The 18,263-nt window shown below is 38.4% G+C and overlaps 1 protein-coding gene across 2 annotated transcripts; it reads left to right on the top strand.

Annotated features, from left to right (window-relative positions):
* Positions 1–1,632: 1,632 nt before the first annotated feature.
* cd9a (CD9 molecule a) lies at positions 1,633–16,859 on the top strand. 2 transcript variants are annotated; one of them, XM_038268864.1, is made up of 8 exons: positions 1,633–1,853; positions 8,854–8,956; positions 9,051–9,148; positions 9,872–9,946; positions 12,254–12,355; positions 12,703–12,792; positions 13,289–13,372; positions 15,668–16,859. In XM_038268864.1, the coding sequence occupies exons 1-8, from the start codon at positions 1,785–1,787 to the stop codon at positions 15,731–15,733; spliced, it is 687 nt and encodes a 228-aa protein (XP_038124792.1). In that variant the 5' UTR covers positions 1,633–1,784; the 3' UTR covers positions 15,734–16,859. The 2 variants fall into 2 exon arrangements, with proteins under 2 accessions (XP_038124792.1, XP_038124793.1); XM_038268865.1 differs by lacking the exon at positions 1,633–1,853 and adding an exon at positions 7,795–8,083.
* Positions 16,860–18,263: the final 1,404 nt, after the last annotated feature.

The following is an 18,263-nucleotide window of genomic DNA, read 5'->3' as shown; positions in this document are numbered from 1 at the left end:
GACGTGGAACCAGAACTTGGAGGACTTTAAACTGGTCTCCTGCCTGGAGCCAGGCTTACTGAGATAAAAACTGAACCTCCCCACATAATGAGCCAAAAAAAAACAGAGGACTCCGCGGGGGAGGAACAGTGGACAATCAGGAGACGAGACAGACACAAGAACCCTCTTTCCACTAGCCGCCAGAATCCAGGACATGAACCATGAAATAAAAATAACAGACAGGCTAACAGAAAGACAAGTAATGATCTGGCACTGAATGCTCAGGCTGAACTGAATATAACCAAGAGGAAACAGGTGAGGGGAATACATTGTAATTGAGGCAGGGAGGGAAAATAACAGGTGAAAGGAATTACTAATTAAGGGAGAGCAAACAGGCCAGATCATGACAGAACAAGCTACATGCTTTTTCTTTGGCAATGGAGTCTTGCATAGTGAGCGTTTTCTTTGAAACAATTGTACCTGCTAATTCCAGGTGTTTTTGAGGCACTCCACAAGTGGTCTTTGGCTCTTGGACAACTCTTCTGATTATTTTTTTTCCCACTCCTCTGTCAGGAATTTTGCGTGGACAACCTGTTCAGGGTCGGATTATGGTGAAATTATGTTCTTTCCAGTTTCGGATCACGGCCCCAACAGTACTGAATCTAACATTTAGATGTTTAGAAATCCTTCTGTAACCAATGTCATCATTAATTGCAACAACAAGTTTTCAAAGGTCTTGAGAAAGCTCTTTACTTTTACCCATCATGAGATTTGTCTTGTATGATTCCAGAGACATCTTTTTATTGGCCATCATTTGTGGCTGAACCAGCTGATATTGGTTTGCACTGACTAGAAGGCAGGATTGCTTTCTAAATACTGAGAGATTTTAGCTGGTATCTTGACTTTCCATGCCTGCACCTCCCTTTCGTTAGGTGTTCATTACTTTTTTCCTGTGCCATTTCACAATATTACACATAACTGTGTAGATCTATTGTTTGATTTCTTTGTCTGTGGATTGCATATTTTTTTCTTACTGACATCTGTTGAAAATGTCCTGTCAGTTGCACAGAAAATGGTGGCATTTTCAATACTTATTTTACCCCCTGCTTACATTTAGTCTATTTAATAATTGAAACACAAAAAGACTCAATTTTGTGAACAGGAGAAAACAGATGTAGAAAAAAAAGATTCTTTACGTGGTATTCAAATTAAGCCTCTGTAATATTATGTTTATGGTTCAGTATAGATGCTTAATTTCTAATGTGAAGCTATGGTTTTACAGTTGTGGACTGCTGACAATGCATAATGGAGACAGCACAGTATAGCCCTCAATGGTTCAAAGAAAATAGCCTGCTGGAGCTCTGTGCTCATTCATGTGCAGCATATTAAATACATGGGCGCGCATTTCTTTTTCTGGGAGAATTACGTCATCGCACTATCCAGACTTTTTTTTAATTTTGTGTATCATTTTATTTAACTATGGTTTCAAGCTATGCTTTACAGAGGAAAAAAAACACATTTCTATTAAATTGTTTTGGGGAAAGTCAAAAATACGTTCAAAGTTTCACAGAATGCTACACTAGAGAGCATTTTCTTTATATTTGCTCCAGTGTTATTTTCTTTTTGTCGCCGTGTAGCGGTTTGGGGGCGGACCACTCCAAGTGCGCACTGCACACAGAGACAGACAGCGCCAGCGCGTCGGTGAATATCCGCTCTGCATACAGGCTGTTATTTAGGGGAAGCACTTCTTCATTTGAATTCCCATCTCCTCAGGCATTTGGAGAATTTATAGCTGATAAATCGCAATGGCGGCGCTGTCGGGCGGAGAGCGGTGCATCAAGTATTTGATGTTTGCCTTCAACCTGGTTTTCTGGGTAAGTGTGAGGGGGAGAAAATATTATCCATGTCCACTTGCATCCGGTCGGTTGTTTAAGAACGCGCGCGCGGACGTACACGTGCGCATGCTTCTCGTGCGCGCGTGGCGGTGTGTGTTCAGGTTACTAGATTGTGAATGAAATGATATGGGTGCGCGAATTGTGCCGAGCGGGTCTTATCGCTATGACTCGGATGATTCAAAGCACCGAGCGCCTCCACAGAGACACACACTCTCTCAGACACACCAACGTGTCTTGGGTATTTGTGGATAGGTCTGAGGAATAATCCCCAGTGGCCAAGTGACCCAGTTCCATGGCGGAGAGTTTGCACGCCAAACAGTTTGATAAATTAGACCAATGAAAGGGGGCGCTTAACATAGGCGATATATTACTCTATAATATATTACCTTGGTTTTAAGATTGTAGGAGTAATGGGTCGTGCGCCACTTATAGGTTATTTGTGTCCCATATGAAGAGTCTGCAGGGTGTGTCTGATGTGAAAGCACATGTGGTAGTAAATAGATGGTGTGCCTTCTTATTATGGTCTCTAAATGTGGCTGCCATGTATAGAGCTGAGAATAGCTTTTCATCATAGGGTAGACAGGGATTTCCCAAGGTGTGTGCATGTGAGCATGCACGCGCGTGTTGCATATGTTATTGTGTACTAAATTAAGAAAAACAAAATAATCGAAGCTAAACACAACTTCTGAAATAAATACAGCAAATGTCAAAATGTATTTACTCTAATCAGCACAAAATTGGACATTCTCATTTGACCCCCTTACAGGAGGAACTGAAACTGGATATTTTACAAAATCAAGTTTTTCGAAATCTTACTACATGATCCATTTTGAAAAAGTACAAATATGCAGCTTTTTTAGGCTTCCGGAGCCTCCAAAGCCTATTTCACATTCTTTACAATGATAATAGCTTATATTAATGCTAGCACTATCGGGAACAGAGGTGCCTCTTGTGACAACAGTTTTCTTAAGATAAGCGGATGCAATATATGAGAGATAGTCATGCATTTAGTGTTAGGGTTGTATTCTTTACGCAAGTAAACCTCCATGATAGCCAACATCCACAAATTAAGAAAACATGGGGTTGTTGTAAACCTTTGAAGGAGTGGCCAGTTTACCAAAATTATTTTGGGAGTGCCCAACTCATTAGGAGGCCATAACACCTAAATTCTCACAGCCCTGTTTCTTCTCTTAAGTTTACTGTTCATGATTTATAAATATGAGGAGGCTGGTTAAAAATAGCAACAGTGGGAGAGGTCCAAGATAAAATCTTTAGCGAAACTACCTCACAATAAAAATGCACCTGAAGAATGTCTTGCTACTTCTTTAGTGACTATTGGCTGCAATGATCATAACATGGTGGCAGTAGGACTGAAGAAAAAAATCCAAAATCTAGACATGAAACAATATTCCAAAGTTCATATAAGATTTAAAAAATCATATGCTTTACAGAGAAGATAATTAAGTTGGAAAGTTCTAAAAGTATTGAATCCAAATGAATTTCTGAAGAACTTTGTATATATTCTAATGTCAGTAGGTAACAGTGGTTAGATCACAAAACTAAAGATCTGATGAAGCAAAGAGTTGCAAGGAAACTGCTATACTAACAGAATATTAGTTGAGTTGGATAATATATTGTAAATGATAGAAAATGAACACAAAAATAAATAAATAGAACCAAAGAAAAAGGGATTATATTTGTTGAAATTGACTGAGTAGAAGACAATAAATGAACTCAGGGGTTTAACGTCTCAAACTACATTTATGGAGTTGTTTCACTTGACCATAAGAGTTTGCTTTTTATAAATGCTTCATATGTAAAGTTAATAAATAAAATAATTAGATATCATATTCATATTATGTCATATATAATTTAGTAAAAATAATAAAAGATACAGAATGTTTTTTTCATTTTAATAAAGGAAATATACTGTAATAAACAGTAGAAAATATATTGAAAACAAGTAGAAATAAAACACCAGTTATTGACAACCTTTATGGGAAGCCTCAAGAAATTTTTTTGCAAAGAAATTGTGTCTCCCATCTGGTATCTTATAAATATGTGCATTTAAAACTGTCTATATCTATGTCGATGGAAGCGTGGCTATAGATTATTCCATTATGAGAAAAAAAAAACTGCAAGGAGTTATCATTGAAACAGAAAGCTACAAACAATGGTTAGAAAATGGGAAGTGACCCATCTGCCGAATTAATAATTTACCCTTTCCAAATCTCAACTACTGCAAAGTGGTCTGGTCAAATACAGAAATGGTCAGTATTGTGCAAAATGTGCAAATAAACAGTTCAGAATAGAGCAGCTCACATTATCCTTGGTTGCGATTTCAGAGGAAATGTAATCAACATGCACAAAACTCTCTGATGGTTATTGGCAAGAGCAATGTAAACATTTACACTTATGGACCATGACATAAAATAAGCAAGCCTTGAATCATATGAGACATTTCATGTGATTTCTATATTAACAGAACTTGTAAAATGTACCAATATTACATATTCAAAACATATCGTTTTCTGCAGCAGCAAGTTATTGTTCCTTTAAATTACCTAAAAGAAAAAAAAATACACATTGGTGAAAAACTGACTGAAAATTGAAGATAATCCAAAGAAAGCTAACTCAAATCCACAAAATGATACTGTAACCACCTTCTCCCCATTTCTAATTAATGATTAATTAAACGTATGATCAAGAAACTTTTTAAATGGATGCATACAACATAAAGTACAGGTGCTGGTCATAAAATTAGAATATCATGAAAAAGTAGATTGATTTCAGTAATTCCATTTAAAAAGTGAAACTTGTATATTATATTCATACATTACATACAAACTCATATATTTCAGATGTTTATTTTGTTTAATTTTGATGATTACAAATGACAACAAATGAAAATCTCAAATTCATCATATCAGAAAATTAGAATATTGTGAAAAGGTTCAAAATTGATGGCCCCTGGTGCCACACTCTAATCAGCTAATTAACTCAAACCACCTGCAAAAGCCTTTAAATGGTCTTTCAGTCTAGTTCTATAGGCTACACAATCATGGGGAAGACTGCTGACTTGACAGTTGTCCAAAAGACGACCATCGACACCTTGCACAAGGAGGGCAAGACACAAAAGGTCATCGCTAAAGAGGCTGGCTGTTCACAGAGCTCAGTGTCCAAGCACATTAATAGAGAGGCGAAGGGAAGGAAAAGATGTGGTCGAAAAAAGTGTACAAGCAAGAGAGATAACCGCACCCTGGAGAGGATTGTGAAACAAAACCCATTCAAAAATGTGGGGGAGATTCACAAAGAGTGGACTGCAGCTGGAGTGAGTGCTTCAAGAACCACCACACACAGACGTATGAAAGACATGGGTTTCTGCTGTCGCATTCCTTGTGTCAAGCCACTCTTGAACCACAGACAGCGTCAGAAGCGTCTTGCCTGGGCTAAAGAGAAACAGGACTGGACTGCTGGTGAGTGGTCCAAAGTCATGTTCTCTGATGAAAGTAAATTTTGCATTTCCTTTGGAAATCAAGGTCCCAGAGTCTGGAGGAAAAGAAGAGAGGCACTTCATCCACGTTGCTTGAAGTACAGTGTAAAGTTTCCACAGTCAGTGATGGTTTGGGGTGCCATGTCATCTGCTGGTGTTGGTCCATTGTGTTTTCTGAGGTCCAGGGTCAACGCAGCCACATACCAGGAAGTTTTAGAGCACTTCATGCTTCCTGCAGCTGACCAACTTTTTGGAGATGCAGATTTCATTTTCCAACAGGACTTGGCACCTGCACACAGTGCCAAAGCTACCAGTACCTGGTTGAAGGACCATGGTATCCCTGTTCTTAATTGGCCAGCAAACTCTCCTGACCTTAACCCCATAGAAAATCTATGGGGTATTGTGAAGAAGAAGATGCAATACACCAGACCCAACAATTCAGAAGAGCTAAAAGCCACTATTAGAGCAACCTGGGCTATCATAACACCTGAGCAGTGCCACAGACTGATCGACTCCATGCCACGCCGCATTGCTGCAGTAATACAGGCCAAAGGAGGCCCAACTAAATACTGAGTGCTGTACATGCTCATACTTTTCATGTTCATACTTTTCAGTTGGCCAACATTTCTATAAATCCTTTGTTTTTATTGGTCTTCAGTAATATTCTAATTTTCTGATATGATGAATTTGAGATTTTCATTTGTTGTCATTTGTAATCATCAAAATTAAACAAAATAAACATCTGAAATATATGAGTTTGTATGTAATGTATGAATATAATATACAAGTTTCACTTTTTAAATGGAATTACTGAAATCAATCTACTTTTTCATGATATTCTAATTTTATGACCAGCACCTGTATGCTCTAATCTTGTTAGGGTCTCTGGTGTGAGTGAGCATCCTGTTAGTGAGAGGATCTTTGCTGGTGGCTGTGTTAGTGCACACCTGAGAACATTTCTCAATCAAGATGACTAGCGAGTATATAAGTAGGCAAAGGATCATCTCTCCTCTTGGATGATCACCTCTGACTATCATCAGAGGATCTCAGTTTCTGTCATGTTGGTTTGAAGTTTTTTGACTCAAATCCATTTTATTTACAAAAAGCAAGAAGAATCTGGGAGTGGAGAACTGCAGGGAGTCAGTTGAACTTTCTGGTTGGTTTGAGGGGATTAAGCAGACTAATCTCTCTTCAGTGTTCAGTTGTAGTCAAACAACTCTTCCCTGATCAGTCTGCTTTGTCCCCTCTGACCAACCAAAAAGTTCAACTGACTTCAGGATTCTTGTTGTTTTTTGTAAATAAAATGTTAAAACTCACTGGTTCTCCTTCTGATTCTTCATGTGGGTAAAAAAATAAAAAATACAAACCAACATGACAGATTTAAAGAATCTGAAAAAAAAAAAATTTCTTTGACATCTGAAAGCGTTTCATATCATTGGGTTTGGAACGGGTTTGGAACACAAGTAAACCTCCATGATAGCCAACATCCACAAATTAAGAAAACATGGGGTTGTTGTAAACCTTTGAAGGAGTGGCCGGTTTACCAAAATTATTCTGGGAGTGCCCAACTCATTAGGAGGCCATAACACCTAAATTCTCACAGCCCTGTTTCTTCTCTTAAGTTTACTGTTCATGATTTAGAAATATGAGGAGGCTGGTTAAAAATAGCAGCAGTGGGAGAGGTCCAAGATAAAATCTTTAGCAAAACTACCTCACATTTTCATTTAAAAAAAAAACACAAAAAAAACCCAGAAAAAAACAGCCAACGCTCCAAAAACTTTCAGTTTGGCTGAAATGAAACAAAACTGGAAGGAAGTTTAGGCCAAGGTTCCTCCACAATGATATACTGCATGAAGGGCTGTTGGTAGTGCTGCATGGGGTTAGGATATAATTACCTTTTCACATGTGTTCTAACAGGTTTGAAAAGCTTTTATACTATAATAAAGAGAATCAAAAAACTCTTTGCATTATCTTCTATCTTAGTCTTAAAATTTGTTTAACCTTTGGTAACATGTATAGCTGACAGAAGAGCAGAAGAGAAGAACATGTTTGAAAGTTATACTTTTTTCACAGCACTGAATCTTTTGGCACTTTATTTCAAGCAAATTTTATTACAAATATAACGAAAAAGAGCAGAACGCTCCATTTTTGGGGGTCTGTCTCCTAGTGGGGGGCCCTAAGCGGCTGCTATGTTTGATTATATCTACAACTGGCTTAAGTGTCGTAGCATAACAATCATGTTTCCAAAACCTAGATCATAGTTGCCCTCCATGTAGTTGATGGAGCAGTGAATATGCTGCCGAGAAGGCATGTTGGAAAATACTCAGAAAATAATAACATGCCTGAACAGGAACCCTCTGAGCAGCCCTCTGGACTGTGTGAAAAGTTTATTTATTGTTTTTTTAGGTAACACAATGGAAACACTTAAAAACGTAAAGGGAGGGAAAACAGAGTTGGAATTCCTTTTGACTTAATGGTGTAAAGGTTAGTTTCTGCAGCTGTGAGTTCTTGCCACTCCTAACTGTATAATCAGGTGACTGAAGGCGTGGTGTCCCAAACATTTCTGTAGTTCAACACCACAACACACTCTGCTTCCTCTTGGGCAGAAGCTATACGCTCAGAACAGCAGACTTTGGCACAGTGATTCAGCATGGCTCTTCCTGGGGGGATCAAGTGTTTAAAATATGTTATTTTTATCTTCAACATTTTGTTCATGGTAGGTGTGCTTTATTTTTCTATTCTGTAAAAGGTTGAGAATGATGAGGAAAAGCTGTTTTAAATGCATGCTAAATGTGTACCACCCGAGGGTAAGTGATTTTATTGGACTATAGGGAGACCAAAATGAACCTGAGAAACAAAGGTAGGATGACTATGAGGTCAAAGTGGGGAAACCTCAGTGAGTTTCACTTTCCTAAGTGAAAAAAAAGCAAGAGGTCACACACAGGCCATTTTTCCAAAAGATAAAGTTTACTAATTTGTGTGTGTTTATAATGTTTATAACTGTGTGTTCATCATAGAATGGTAAATATTAATTAATTCAAGACCCATGCAAGACGTAAAACCCCCGCTAAGTGCCTCCTGATGCATATCTACTGTTGTTGTTTTGTCTAACAATATATACAGCTGTTGAATTAAAGGACTCTTCTGGGATTAAAGGCATTGATTGCATTAGAAATTTATGAGGATTGGTCCATTATGGGTCTTAAGTGTTTACCACAAAGGATTTTAACATTTATCACAACTGCAGAGACGTGCTTCAAGTCAGAATAGGGGTTAAACAAGTACAAGGAAAACATTAAGCAGGGCATGTCGGGGCAGATTCAAGAGGAGCTGCTTAAACCTGTTGGAGCCTGTTGTTAACAGCACTTTGATGACATTTAAGGTATGCACGAAAATGCTAAAAAAGTGAAAGTTGAGGAAAGCATGCAGTGTTGATTTAGTGCTAATTGTTGCATTGTTTATACTAATGTACATAATGTTTTATAGCTTACAGGCACTGCTGTATTGGGAATAGGCCTGTGGCTGAAACTGGACTCAAAAACCAAGGGCCTGTTTGAAGGACCAGATTCTCCCGTTGTCTTTTACACAGGTAAGACACGCTCAGAAGATGTCAGGCATTATCATTTAAAGTTTGAATTCTGTGTGCTGATTCATGTGTTATTGTTTTTTGTATTTTTATTTAGGTGTTTATATCCTGATTGGAGCTGGTGTGCTTATGATGGTGGTGGGCTTCCTGGGATGTTGTGGAGCAATTCAGGAATCACCATGGATGCTTGGAGTGGTTTGTAACCCTTACTGTTCTTAATCAAACTGCCCCTAAAGCTTAAATTGACATTTAGAGAGCTGAGTAGTTTTCAAGTTGTGTGTTACTTGTGTGACTGGATTTGTTTATAATTTGCATAAGACCAGTTTATAGCAACAGCAGCTATAAAACGCTATCTGTCATGCAGGGATAAGTTGATGAGGAACTTATTACTCATAATAAAGAAAACTGATCACATTTAATTTGATTAAAACCTTTAGGGTTATAACAAAAAAAATAGTACGTTATTAATTTCAATAAAAACAGAAACAAAAGAAGTAAAAAAATTTCTACCCTCCTACTGATGAAGAAACTTTGGCTTTCAAAACAGTGTTTTTCATATTAGCAGGTACTCATTTTCATAGACATTTGTGTCCTGTGAAGTTTTATATATTCTTTTTTCTCTGAAACGTTTTTTTGTATACATAGCTTTTGGAATCCCTAGTTCAGTAATAAGATGCCTGCTTTCATTATTGTTTACTAAATGGTCTCAAGGCCATAAGAGAGTCTCGATTTGTGCTTGACCGCCCCCATGCCATAATCTGCTTGCTCTAAATATCCCTGGAGGAGGGGCAAATGGAAACTGGGGTTGGCTTCACTCCACTGACCTTGCATTCCGCACATGCGTACATAACACTGGCACACAAGCATGTATGGTTCCAAAATTCTCAGCTGAGTTGAATTGTATATTTCTCTGTGCAGTTCTTTTTCTTCCTGCTGATCATATTTGCCATCGAGGTAGGAGCTGGAATCTGGGGATTTTCTAAGCAGAACGAGGTAAACTAATTACTATGTTCTCAATATAGACATCCTGACTTTTGAGAATAAAAGAAAAAGGAAACAGTTCAAATGGAGGTTCCTCTCTGTATATCAGAATATCATAGAACTTCTGATTCACATCATTCAAAAAGCCAAACTTACACATTATATAGATTATAAATATATATATATATATATATATATATATATATATATATATATATATATATATATATATATATATATATATATATATATATATATATATATATATATATATATATATACACTATATTGCCAAAAGTATTTGCTCACCCATCCAAATTATTGGAATCAGGTGTTCCAATCACTTCCATGGCCACAGGTGTATAAATTCAAGCACCTAGGCATGCAGACTGTTTTTACAAACATTTGTGAAAGAATGGGTCACTCTCAGGAGCTCAGTGAATTCCAGCGTGGAACTGTGATAGGATGCCACCTGTGCAACAAATCCAGACGTGAAATTTCCTCGCTCCTAAATATTCCACAGTCAACTGTCAGCTGTATTATAAGAAAATGGAAGTGTTTGGGAACGACAGCAACTCAGCCACGAAGTGGTAGGCCACGTAAACTGACGGAGCGGGGTCAGCGGATGCTGAAGCGCATAGTGCGAAGAGGTCGCCAACTTTCTGCAGAGTCAATCACTACAGACCTCCAAACTTCATGTGGCCTTCAGATTAGCTCAAGAACAGTGCGCAGAGAGCTTCATGGAATGGGTTTCCATGGTCGAGCAGCTGCATCCAAGCCATACATCACCAAGTGCAATGCAAAGCGTCGGATGCGGTGGTGTAAAGCACGCCGCCACTGGACTCTAGAGCAGTGGAGACGCGTTCTCTGGAGTGACGAATCGCGCTTCTCCATCTGGCAATCATATGGACGGGTCTGGGTTTGGCGGTTGCCAGGAGAACGGTACTTGTCTGACTGCATTGTGCCAAGTGTAAAGTTTGGTGAAGGGGGGATTATGGTGTGGGGTTGTTTTTCAGGAGCTGGGCTTGGCCCCTTAGTTCCAAGGAAAGGAACTCTGAATGCTTCAGCATACCAAGACATTTTGGACAATTCCATGCTCCCAACTTTGTGGGAACAGTTTGGAGCTGGCCCCTTCCTCTTCCAACATGACTGTGCACCAGTGCACAAAGCAAGGTCCATAAAGACATGGATGACAGAGTCTGGTGTGGATGAACTTGACTGGCCTGCACAGAGTCCTGACCTCAACCCGATAGAACACCTTTGGGATGAATTAGAGCGGAGACTGAGAGCCAGGCCTTCTCGTCCAACATCAGTGTGCGACCTCACAAATGCGCTTCTGGAAGAATGGTCAAAAATTCCCATAAACACACTCCTAAACCTTGTGGACAGCCTTCCCAGAAGAGTTGAAGCTGTTCTAGCTGCAAAGGGTGGACCGACGTCATATTGAACCCTATGGATTAGGAACGGGATGTCACTTAAGCTCATATGTGAGTCAAGGCAGGTGAGCAAATACTTTTGGCAATATAGTGTATATATATACAGTATGCAGGGACATATTAAAAATATGTATTTTTGCTAAGTTATTGATTATACCTTACAGCTATTGAAAAACCCAAGTTTATTTACCCAGGAAATTAAAGTATTCTGTAAGAGCAAAACAGAATAATTTTTAATGCAGAAAGGTATAATGACCAGGTAGACTGCTGATATTATACTTGTCGAGCAGTCAGTGCCACCCTTAACAAGGGGGGTTGACCAAAGGAATGCTTGCTAAAAAAAAATGGCTGCTGTATCCATGTGTATATTTTATTGATTTTAACCATAGATCTAAAAGGAAATGTGGAAAGTACAACCATGTAGAATAACAAAAAAGATAACACATACAAGCATACCTAAGTACTTCTTTTCAACATTTTCCTTGGTGTTGCCATCTCATATTAACAATAAGCTGAGTGGAAGGTAAAAGTGTTGATGAAAACCCAAACCAAGGAACTAAGGAATGTCTTACCAGGACAAAGGAGAAAAAGGATTGAGCTGTTGCTAAATTGTCCAAATTCTAATTTCAAATGAAAGCAAATTTTCCATTTTGCTCGGAAATTGAAGGCAGTTTTTTTTAGATCCAGTATGAAGTTTCAATAGTTGATGAGGACTTGGGGAGGATTCAGTTGGGGTTAGTCCACTGTGCTTTATCAAGTTTAGTCAATGACATGTAGGAAACATAAGAGCACTGCTATATGCTAATCTGTTTTTCTAAGGCATGATGACTGTCATTTGGAAATGACATGTTTTTTCTTCACCATGGTTGTGATTGGGTTGCAGGTGGTGGATAACATTGTTGGATTCTATAGAACGACATACGATAACTACAAGAAAACAAGGGATGAACCCCTCAAAAAGACTCTGCTTTTGATCCATGAAGGGGTGAGACATCTTTGACATAACTGCTGCTTTCTGAATATCAAATCTATTATGTATTATTTAGAGAATTTTGATAGCAACTAAATGTTTTACTAAATTAGGTTGGTGTATACTGCAAGTCTTTTCCGTATTTGATAAGCGTGCAGCTTAATCTGAAAGGTGTTTTGCACAACATTGCAAAGATATGATACTGCTGCAACAGAAGCCAATACGAGCGTATAAATTGTTCCAGCATATCCCTAGCTTGGCTTTACTGAGAACGTTTCAGAGACTCTTAGATCTAATGTTTAGAGTATTTCTTTAAAAACTGCAGACTTGTTATTTTATATTAAAGTGTTGTCTGTTTCCAGCTGTACTGCTGTGGCCCAAATGGTATGATCACAGAAACCGACCACGAAATTTGTCCTCGAGCAGATACGCTTGACCAGTTCATTATAAAGGTACGACCATGACCCCGTTTTTTTTTTCTTGAATCAGAATCATCTAATGTGTGTATGCATTCAGAAATTCATTAGTACATTCAGCTTCCATGCCTGGAGATCATGTGAAGAGCATGCACTGCTGAGACCTTCTTTTTACTTTCCATTGTTAATGTTTTGTTTGATTGTAATGTTGTCACATGTTTCTTTTTGGTTTAAATTTATACTTGTGTAACATTGATTATCATTGTGCCATGTTTATCATGTAAATATAGGAAGGAAACATGTTGGTTATAAAAACGGCCCTAAAGTATTTGCAGAATATATAAGCATCAGCCTTGAAAAACCTGTATTGGTCCATCACTAGTTACAGGTGTGACTTTTTAGATGTGTGTTATAAGAGTTAAGGCTATGTCTCCAGGGTAACCTCTTTTTAATGCTGTTTGCATGCTCTATGTTTATCTGTTTTTGAACATGGTATAAAGACAGGCAACTGAATTTCACTGATCTTTTGCAGGGCTGCCCTAAAGCCATCGAAGACGTGCTTGATTCTAAGTTGCACATTATTGGAGGAGTTGGAATCACCATTGCAGTTGTTACGGTGAGTGTATCTTTAGCAAAAAATCCCTGAATATTCAGTGGCCTTATGTCGTATTGCCTTTCTGTAACTTAACAGCTACATGTTTAATTAATTTCACTAGTATGGGACATAAAAGAGGCCTTCATAGTTGTGTATAATTTACAGATGTGTGCAAAAGTACTAATCCTGTTTGAACCTTTTGTACATTGTGTTATGTTGCAGCCAAAAAATGTAAAGAATCTCCTTAAGGTTGTATAACCTGCAGCATACGGATAGGAAGTAGAAAAGAAATGATACTTTTTATCATAATTCCAAGAAACCACGCACGCGATGAAAGAGGAGAAGTTAAAACAGAACTGGGATATAAAACAATGAACTTCAACTTCAACAAGAAAGAACATGGCATAAACTAAAAATACATGGCCACTCACCTCAGCTGACAGACTCGGCAAGAAGAGGATCCCACTGCAAAAAAAAAAACAGCCAATGACCTAACTTATAGAACACATTGTCAAAATAAGTGAAGTATGTGCTCTCCAAAACAGAACTTATAGAAAAAGAAAGCCATAGAAGACCCTTTGCATTTTTTAAGATTCATGTAGGAGACACAGCAAACATATGGGAAAAAAAGTGCTCTGGTCGACGCAAAATACTGTGTAAAAAAGTAACATGGATCCTTGCTTTTTAAACATCAAGTCCACTGTGAAAACTGGTTGGCAGCTTAAGAATGTTGGGAGATTTTCTTCAACAAGAAACAGAATGATGGGGATAACGTACTTAATACCTTAATACATACCTTCCTGCAAGAAAATAAGATAACACAGCCAAAGAATTTCAATCTCTAAATGGCTTCAGGATTCTCTCTGCTAGTTGCAATTAAACCGGCTCTGTTGGCCTCGTCATGCCCTGATCTCTGTGGTCCTTGGAAAATGGTGGTCTGTCCTCCTGCTATAGGAAGTGCTTCAAGTTGAGGAATTCAATTATCTTGGGGTCTTTTTCAAGAGTGATGGAAGAAGGAAAGCATGAGTACAGTAATCAAGTAAATGTACTTTACTGCTTTCCAACACTGATAGTGACTGAAAAATCAATGTAGTGAGGTGTGGCTAGGCTCTTCCTTGGAGATAGTGGGGAAGGTTGAATATCTGAAACTGTAGAGCTTTTGCTCCTCCATATTGAGAGGAGCCAGTTAAGGTGGTTCAGGTCGAGCAGAGCTGTGAAGGCGGAGCTGTGAGGGCGCACCGGAGCTGCGAGAGTGGAATTGTGAGAGCGGACTAGGAGAGCGGAGCTGGGAGGGTGAAGCTGGGAGGATGGAGCTGTGAGAGCACAGCTGTGATGGCGGAGCTGTGAATGAAGAGCTGTGAGGGCAAAATTATGGCTATGTTCACACTGCAGCCTGAAGTGACCCAAATCTGATTTTTTTGCCCATATGCGACCTGTATCTGATCTTTTCAAGGCAGTCTGAACAACACAGATCAGATTTGTTCCAATGCGACCCAGGCCACTTGGCTATGTGCTCCAGAATCCGATAAGAATCTGATAATTTCAAATGTGACCTGTGTCTGAACGGCCAGGTCGCATTCATCCGACCTGAACGCCATTAATACCCGACAAAGATCACTAATCTGGGTCTTGCTATGAAGAAGCGGCAAGAAAAACAACAGCCATGGCGTACGATGATGTATAGAGCAGGATTTATGTTTAACCATCTTGAAAAGATTGTGTTTTTATGGTTGGGAAAGATCGCTAGATGTGCTCCGGCACTACCATCCATGTTTACTTCCGTAAACACAGTACACGCTGGCCTGTGACGTCATTGCGTCCTCTACTGTGCATTCAGGACACTTGTGTTGTATGACTGCAGTTCACAGAGATCACATACAAGTCGCATATATTTGGAAATGTAATGGCAACACAAAAAAAATTGGACTTCACAAAAAAATCGGAATTGAGCATCAAGGCCTGAAGTGTGAACGTAGCCTATGAGAGCGGAGCTGTGAGAGCAGAGCTAGGAGTGCTTAACTGTGAGAGTTGAACCGTTAGGGCTGAGCTGTGAGAGCAGCTGAGAAAAGACTCAGAGGAAAGCCCAGTTCACCCTGGAGGGACTTTGTCCCTCAGATGGTCTAAGAACACCATGGGCTTCACCCAAAAGAGCTGAAAAAAGGCTTCCCTACACTAATTGCTGCCCATGCAAGCCAACCCCAGAACAATTTGTAGTCAGTGGGTAGATCATTTAAATTGTTTTGAAAAAAATGTATCTCAAGATTCCTAAGGCACCTATCTACCATTGGTAATATAAGCTTTGTCTCTCTCCATCAGGTGTTCGAGTTGATCTTCAGCATGCTTCTGTGCTGTGCCATCAGGAAGTCTCGGGAGGTGGTGTGACCCTGCTAGAAGTTTTTGTTATTGTTGCATGATGTCGTTTCCAGAATAAACCGACTCTCCACTGCCAACAAAAAGAAATAACAGCTTGTTTAAGGCGGGTGCTAACCTCAGCTAGAACGGGTTAAAATAATTTGGACTGTAGACACCATGAAGGTTTGATGCACTGTATTTTAGCCCATCTGGTTTATTTATGTAAAGGGTTTTAAGAATTATTCTCCCAAAAAGCCTATTATGTAAACAAAAAAAAGCTTCACACAAACCTTTGGGTTAATGTTTCTAATGTTTGCTGACCTTTCCAACATAGTAATCATAAAGTGCTATATTAAAGCAGAGAATTTTACCCAAAGAAATTATTAGATCAATGGAAATTCTAAAATTTGATAAATTAAATTAAAAATATATTAAATTATGGTCACTAACAAGAAATGTTGCATGTTTCTGGGCTTTTTATGTATTTTAAATCCCTTAAATTATCTTGTTTTTACTTATTTTTACCCAAATAATATAAGAGCTAACAAGATGCCAGAAGATATTACCTGATAAGGAGTTTTTGTTCTAACCCAGCTTTACGTAATCTCTGCAGTGCATTTTGCTCCTGAGATAGATGTAACGTCGTCATAGCCCATGTATAGAATGGGTGCCATCTGCTTCAGTGGAAGTGTACTGTAGTACTGAAATGTTTCAATTTGTGGTTATTTGACTAAAATCCGCATTCGTGAGTTTCTAACCAAACAGCATGTCGGTGTGTATACTATACTGATATTGATTACAATCATTTTGGATCTCCTACTAATAGAAATGGATAACACCACCACTTCAGTGCAACACAGCAGTAACTAATGATGGCTAAAAGCCAAATGAAGCTACAAGATGTAGTTTTGGGGTTACAGTAGTGTTTCAGTTCTATTTGTTTTTGTTGTCATTTCCCTTCGTTTGAAATGCCTTTTTTCAAATTTTATATGTTTTATTTTTCTATTTCTACGATCTGTGATGTTTTTTTTGTGTGTGAATTGCACATGCAGTTTAAGTATTTTGCGTTGTCATTTTGATTTGACAGAATTATTTCATTTCTACACTATGCACTATGTCAAATACAAAAACATTAAAGTGTTAGGTTGAACTTGAAGATTTTTGTGATCTGTCCTGGACTCACATACACACATTTGGCACAATTTGAGAGGTTTTACTTTGTTTTATTCTGTTTGTATACTAATAAGTATTTTACACTCGTTTTGTTTTTCTATTTTATAATTTTATTGTATTTTATGATTGTGTACAGCACTTTGGTCCTGTCCGGTGCATAAAGTGCTTCATAAATAAAGTTGGTATGGTATTTTCAACATGGATACCAGCCTTGAAGATTTTAATCTTATCTTGGCCCTTTCATAGGTTGCACCTAACCAGCTTTCAAACTTTCATGTAAGAGGACATTCCATAGTCCTAAATACTTTGGTCTTCACAGTAATGCTTTTATTAAATATTACCATCTACTGTTAATTTTATGCAAGCATTTTAAGGGTGTATATGCTTTAACCATGTGATCTGCAATCAAAAGAAACAAAAAATATGGAAGGAAGTAGGACAAAAGGAAGGGAATGAAAAGGAACAAAAGGGGGAAAGGTATAGAAAACAATAGAGAAAATGATTTAGGGCATAAGAATTCAAAGTTAGAAGGACACAAAGAGACAAGGAAAGAAAGAAGGACAGACAGAAAGGAGGTTGGACACAACTCAAAGAAACGAAGGAGAAAAATGTGAAAAGGATGGACACAACAAAATGAGGAAGGACACAAGCCAAAAAATGGCGGAAAGGAATGAAAGGAACAAAAAAGGTAAGATGAGTACAAGGATGTGAGGAATGACAGACCTGTAAAGGGACTGACAGAATGAAGCAAGAAGAAAAACAGGAACACAAAGAACGATGGACATTTTTGAAACAGTGCTCTAAAACTAAAATCATCATATGCTGTTTTCCTGTAACTTTTGTTTCTGTCCCTTTTCCTGTTTGCCCAAAACAGAATCTGAAAAACTTGCAGGACACCCTGATTGGTATTTTTCCAGACATGAAAAATACAGACAACAGAAATGTTGCAGCTAAATAATTTAATATTCGACTGAGTGTTGATGTTCACTGCTAATAGGTTAGAAAGGACCGAGCTGTGCTAATAAAGCCAACAGCAACACTTTTCAGTTTGCTTACTTGGGTGCAGAAAAGCAAAACATCCACGCCCAATCTGTTCCCACTTTGATTTTGGGGACAATCAACTGACTCATGAGGATCATAAACAAAGAAAAGAGCTGCCTTTGATTCTAAGACACTTTGTCTTAATTAAGTTATGGAAAATGTGGCCCGAAAACGAAGGATACAGACCTAAAGGTAAACAGAGGGCTGCATAATAGATTAGGAGCCTATTTAATAACCACATGACTCAGTTTCTACCAAAAACAGGGGTGAAATAGATGAAGCCTTCCTTTAATTGCAGCACAAGGAAGTAGACAATGATTTGGTTGTTGAAAGTTGGGTGCTGCCA

Source organism: Cyprinodon tularosa, unplaced genomic scaffold, assembly GCF_016077235.1.
Source record: "Cyprinodon tularosa strain WSP-4 unplaced genomic scaffold, ASM1607723v1 ctg71, whole genome shotgun sequence".
NCBI lineage: Eukaryota > Metazoa > Chordata > Actinopteri > Cyprinodontiformes > Cyprinodontidae > Cyprinodon > Cyprinodon tularosa.
Note: the sequence above shows the minus strand (reverse complement) of the source record. Positions and strands in the feature narration are given on the sequence as shown.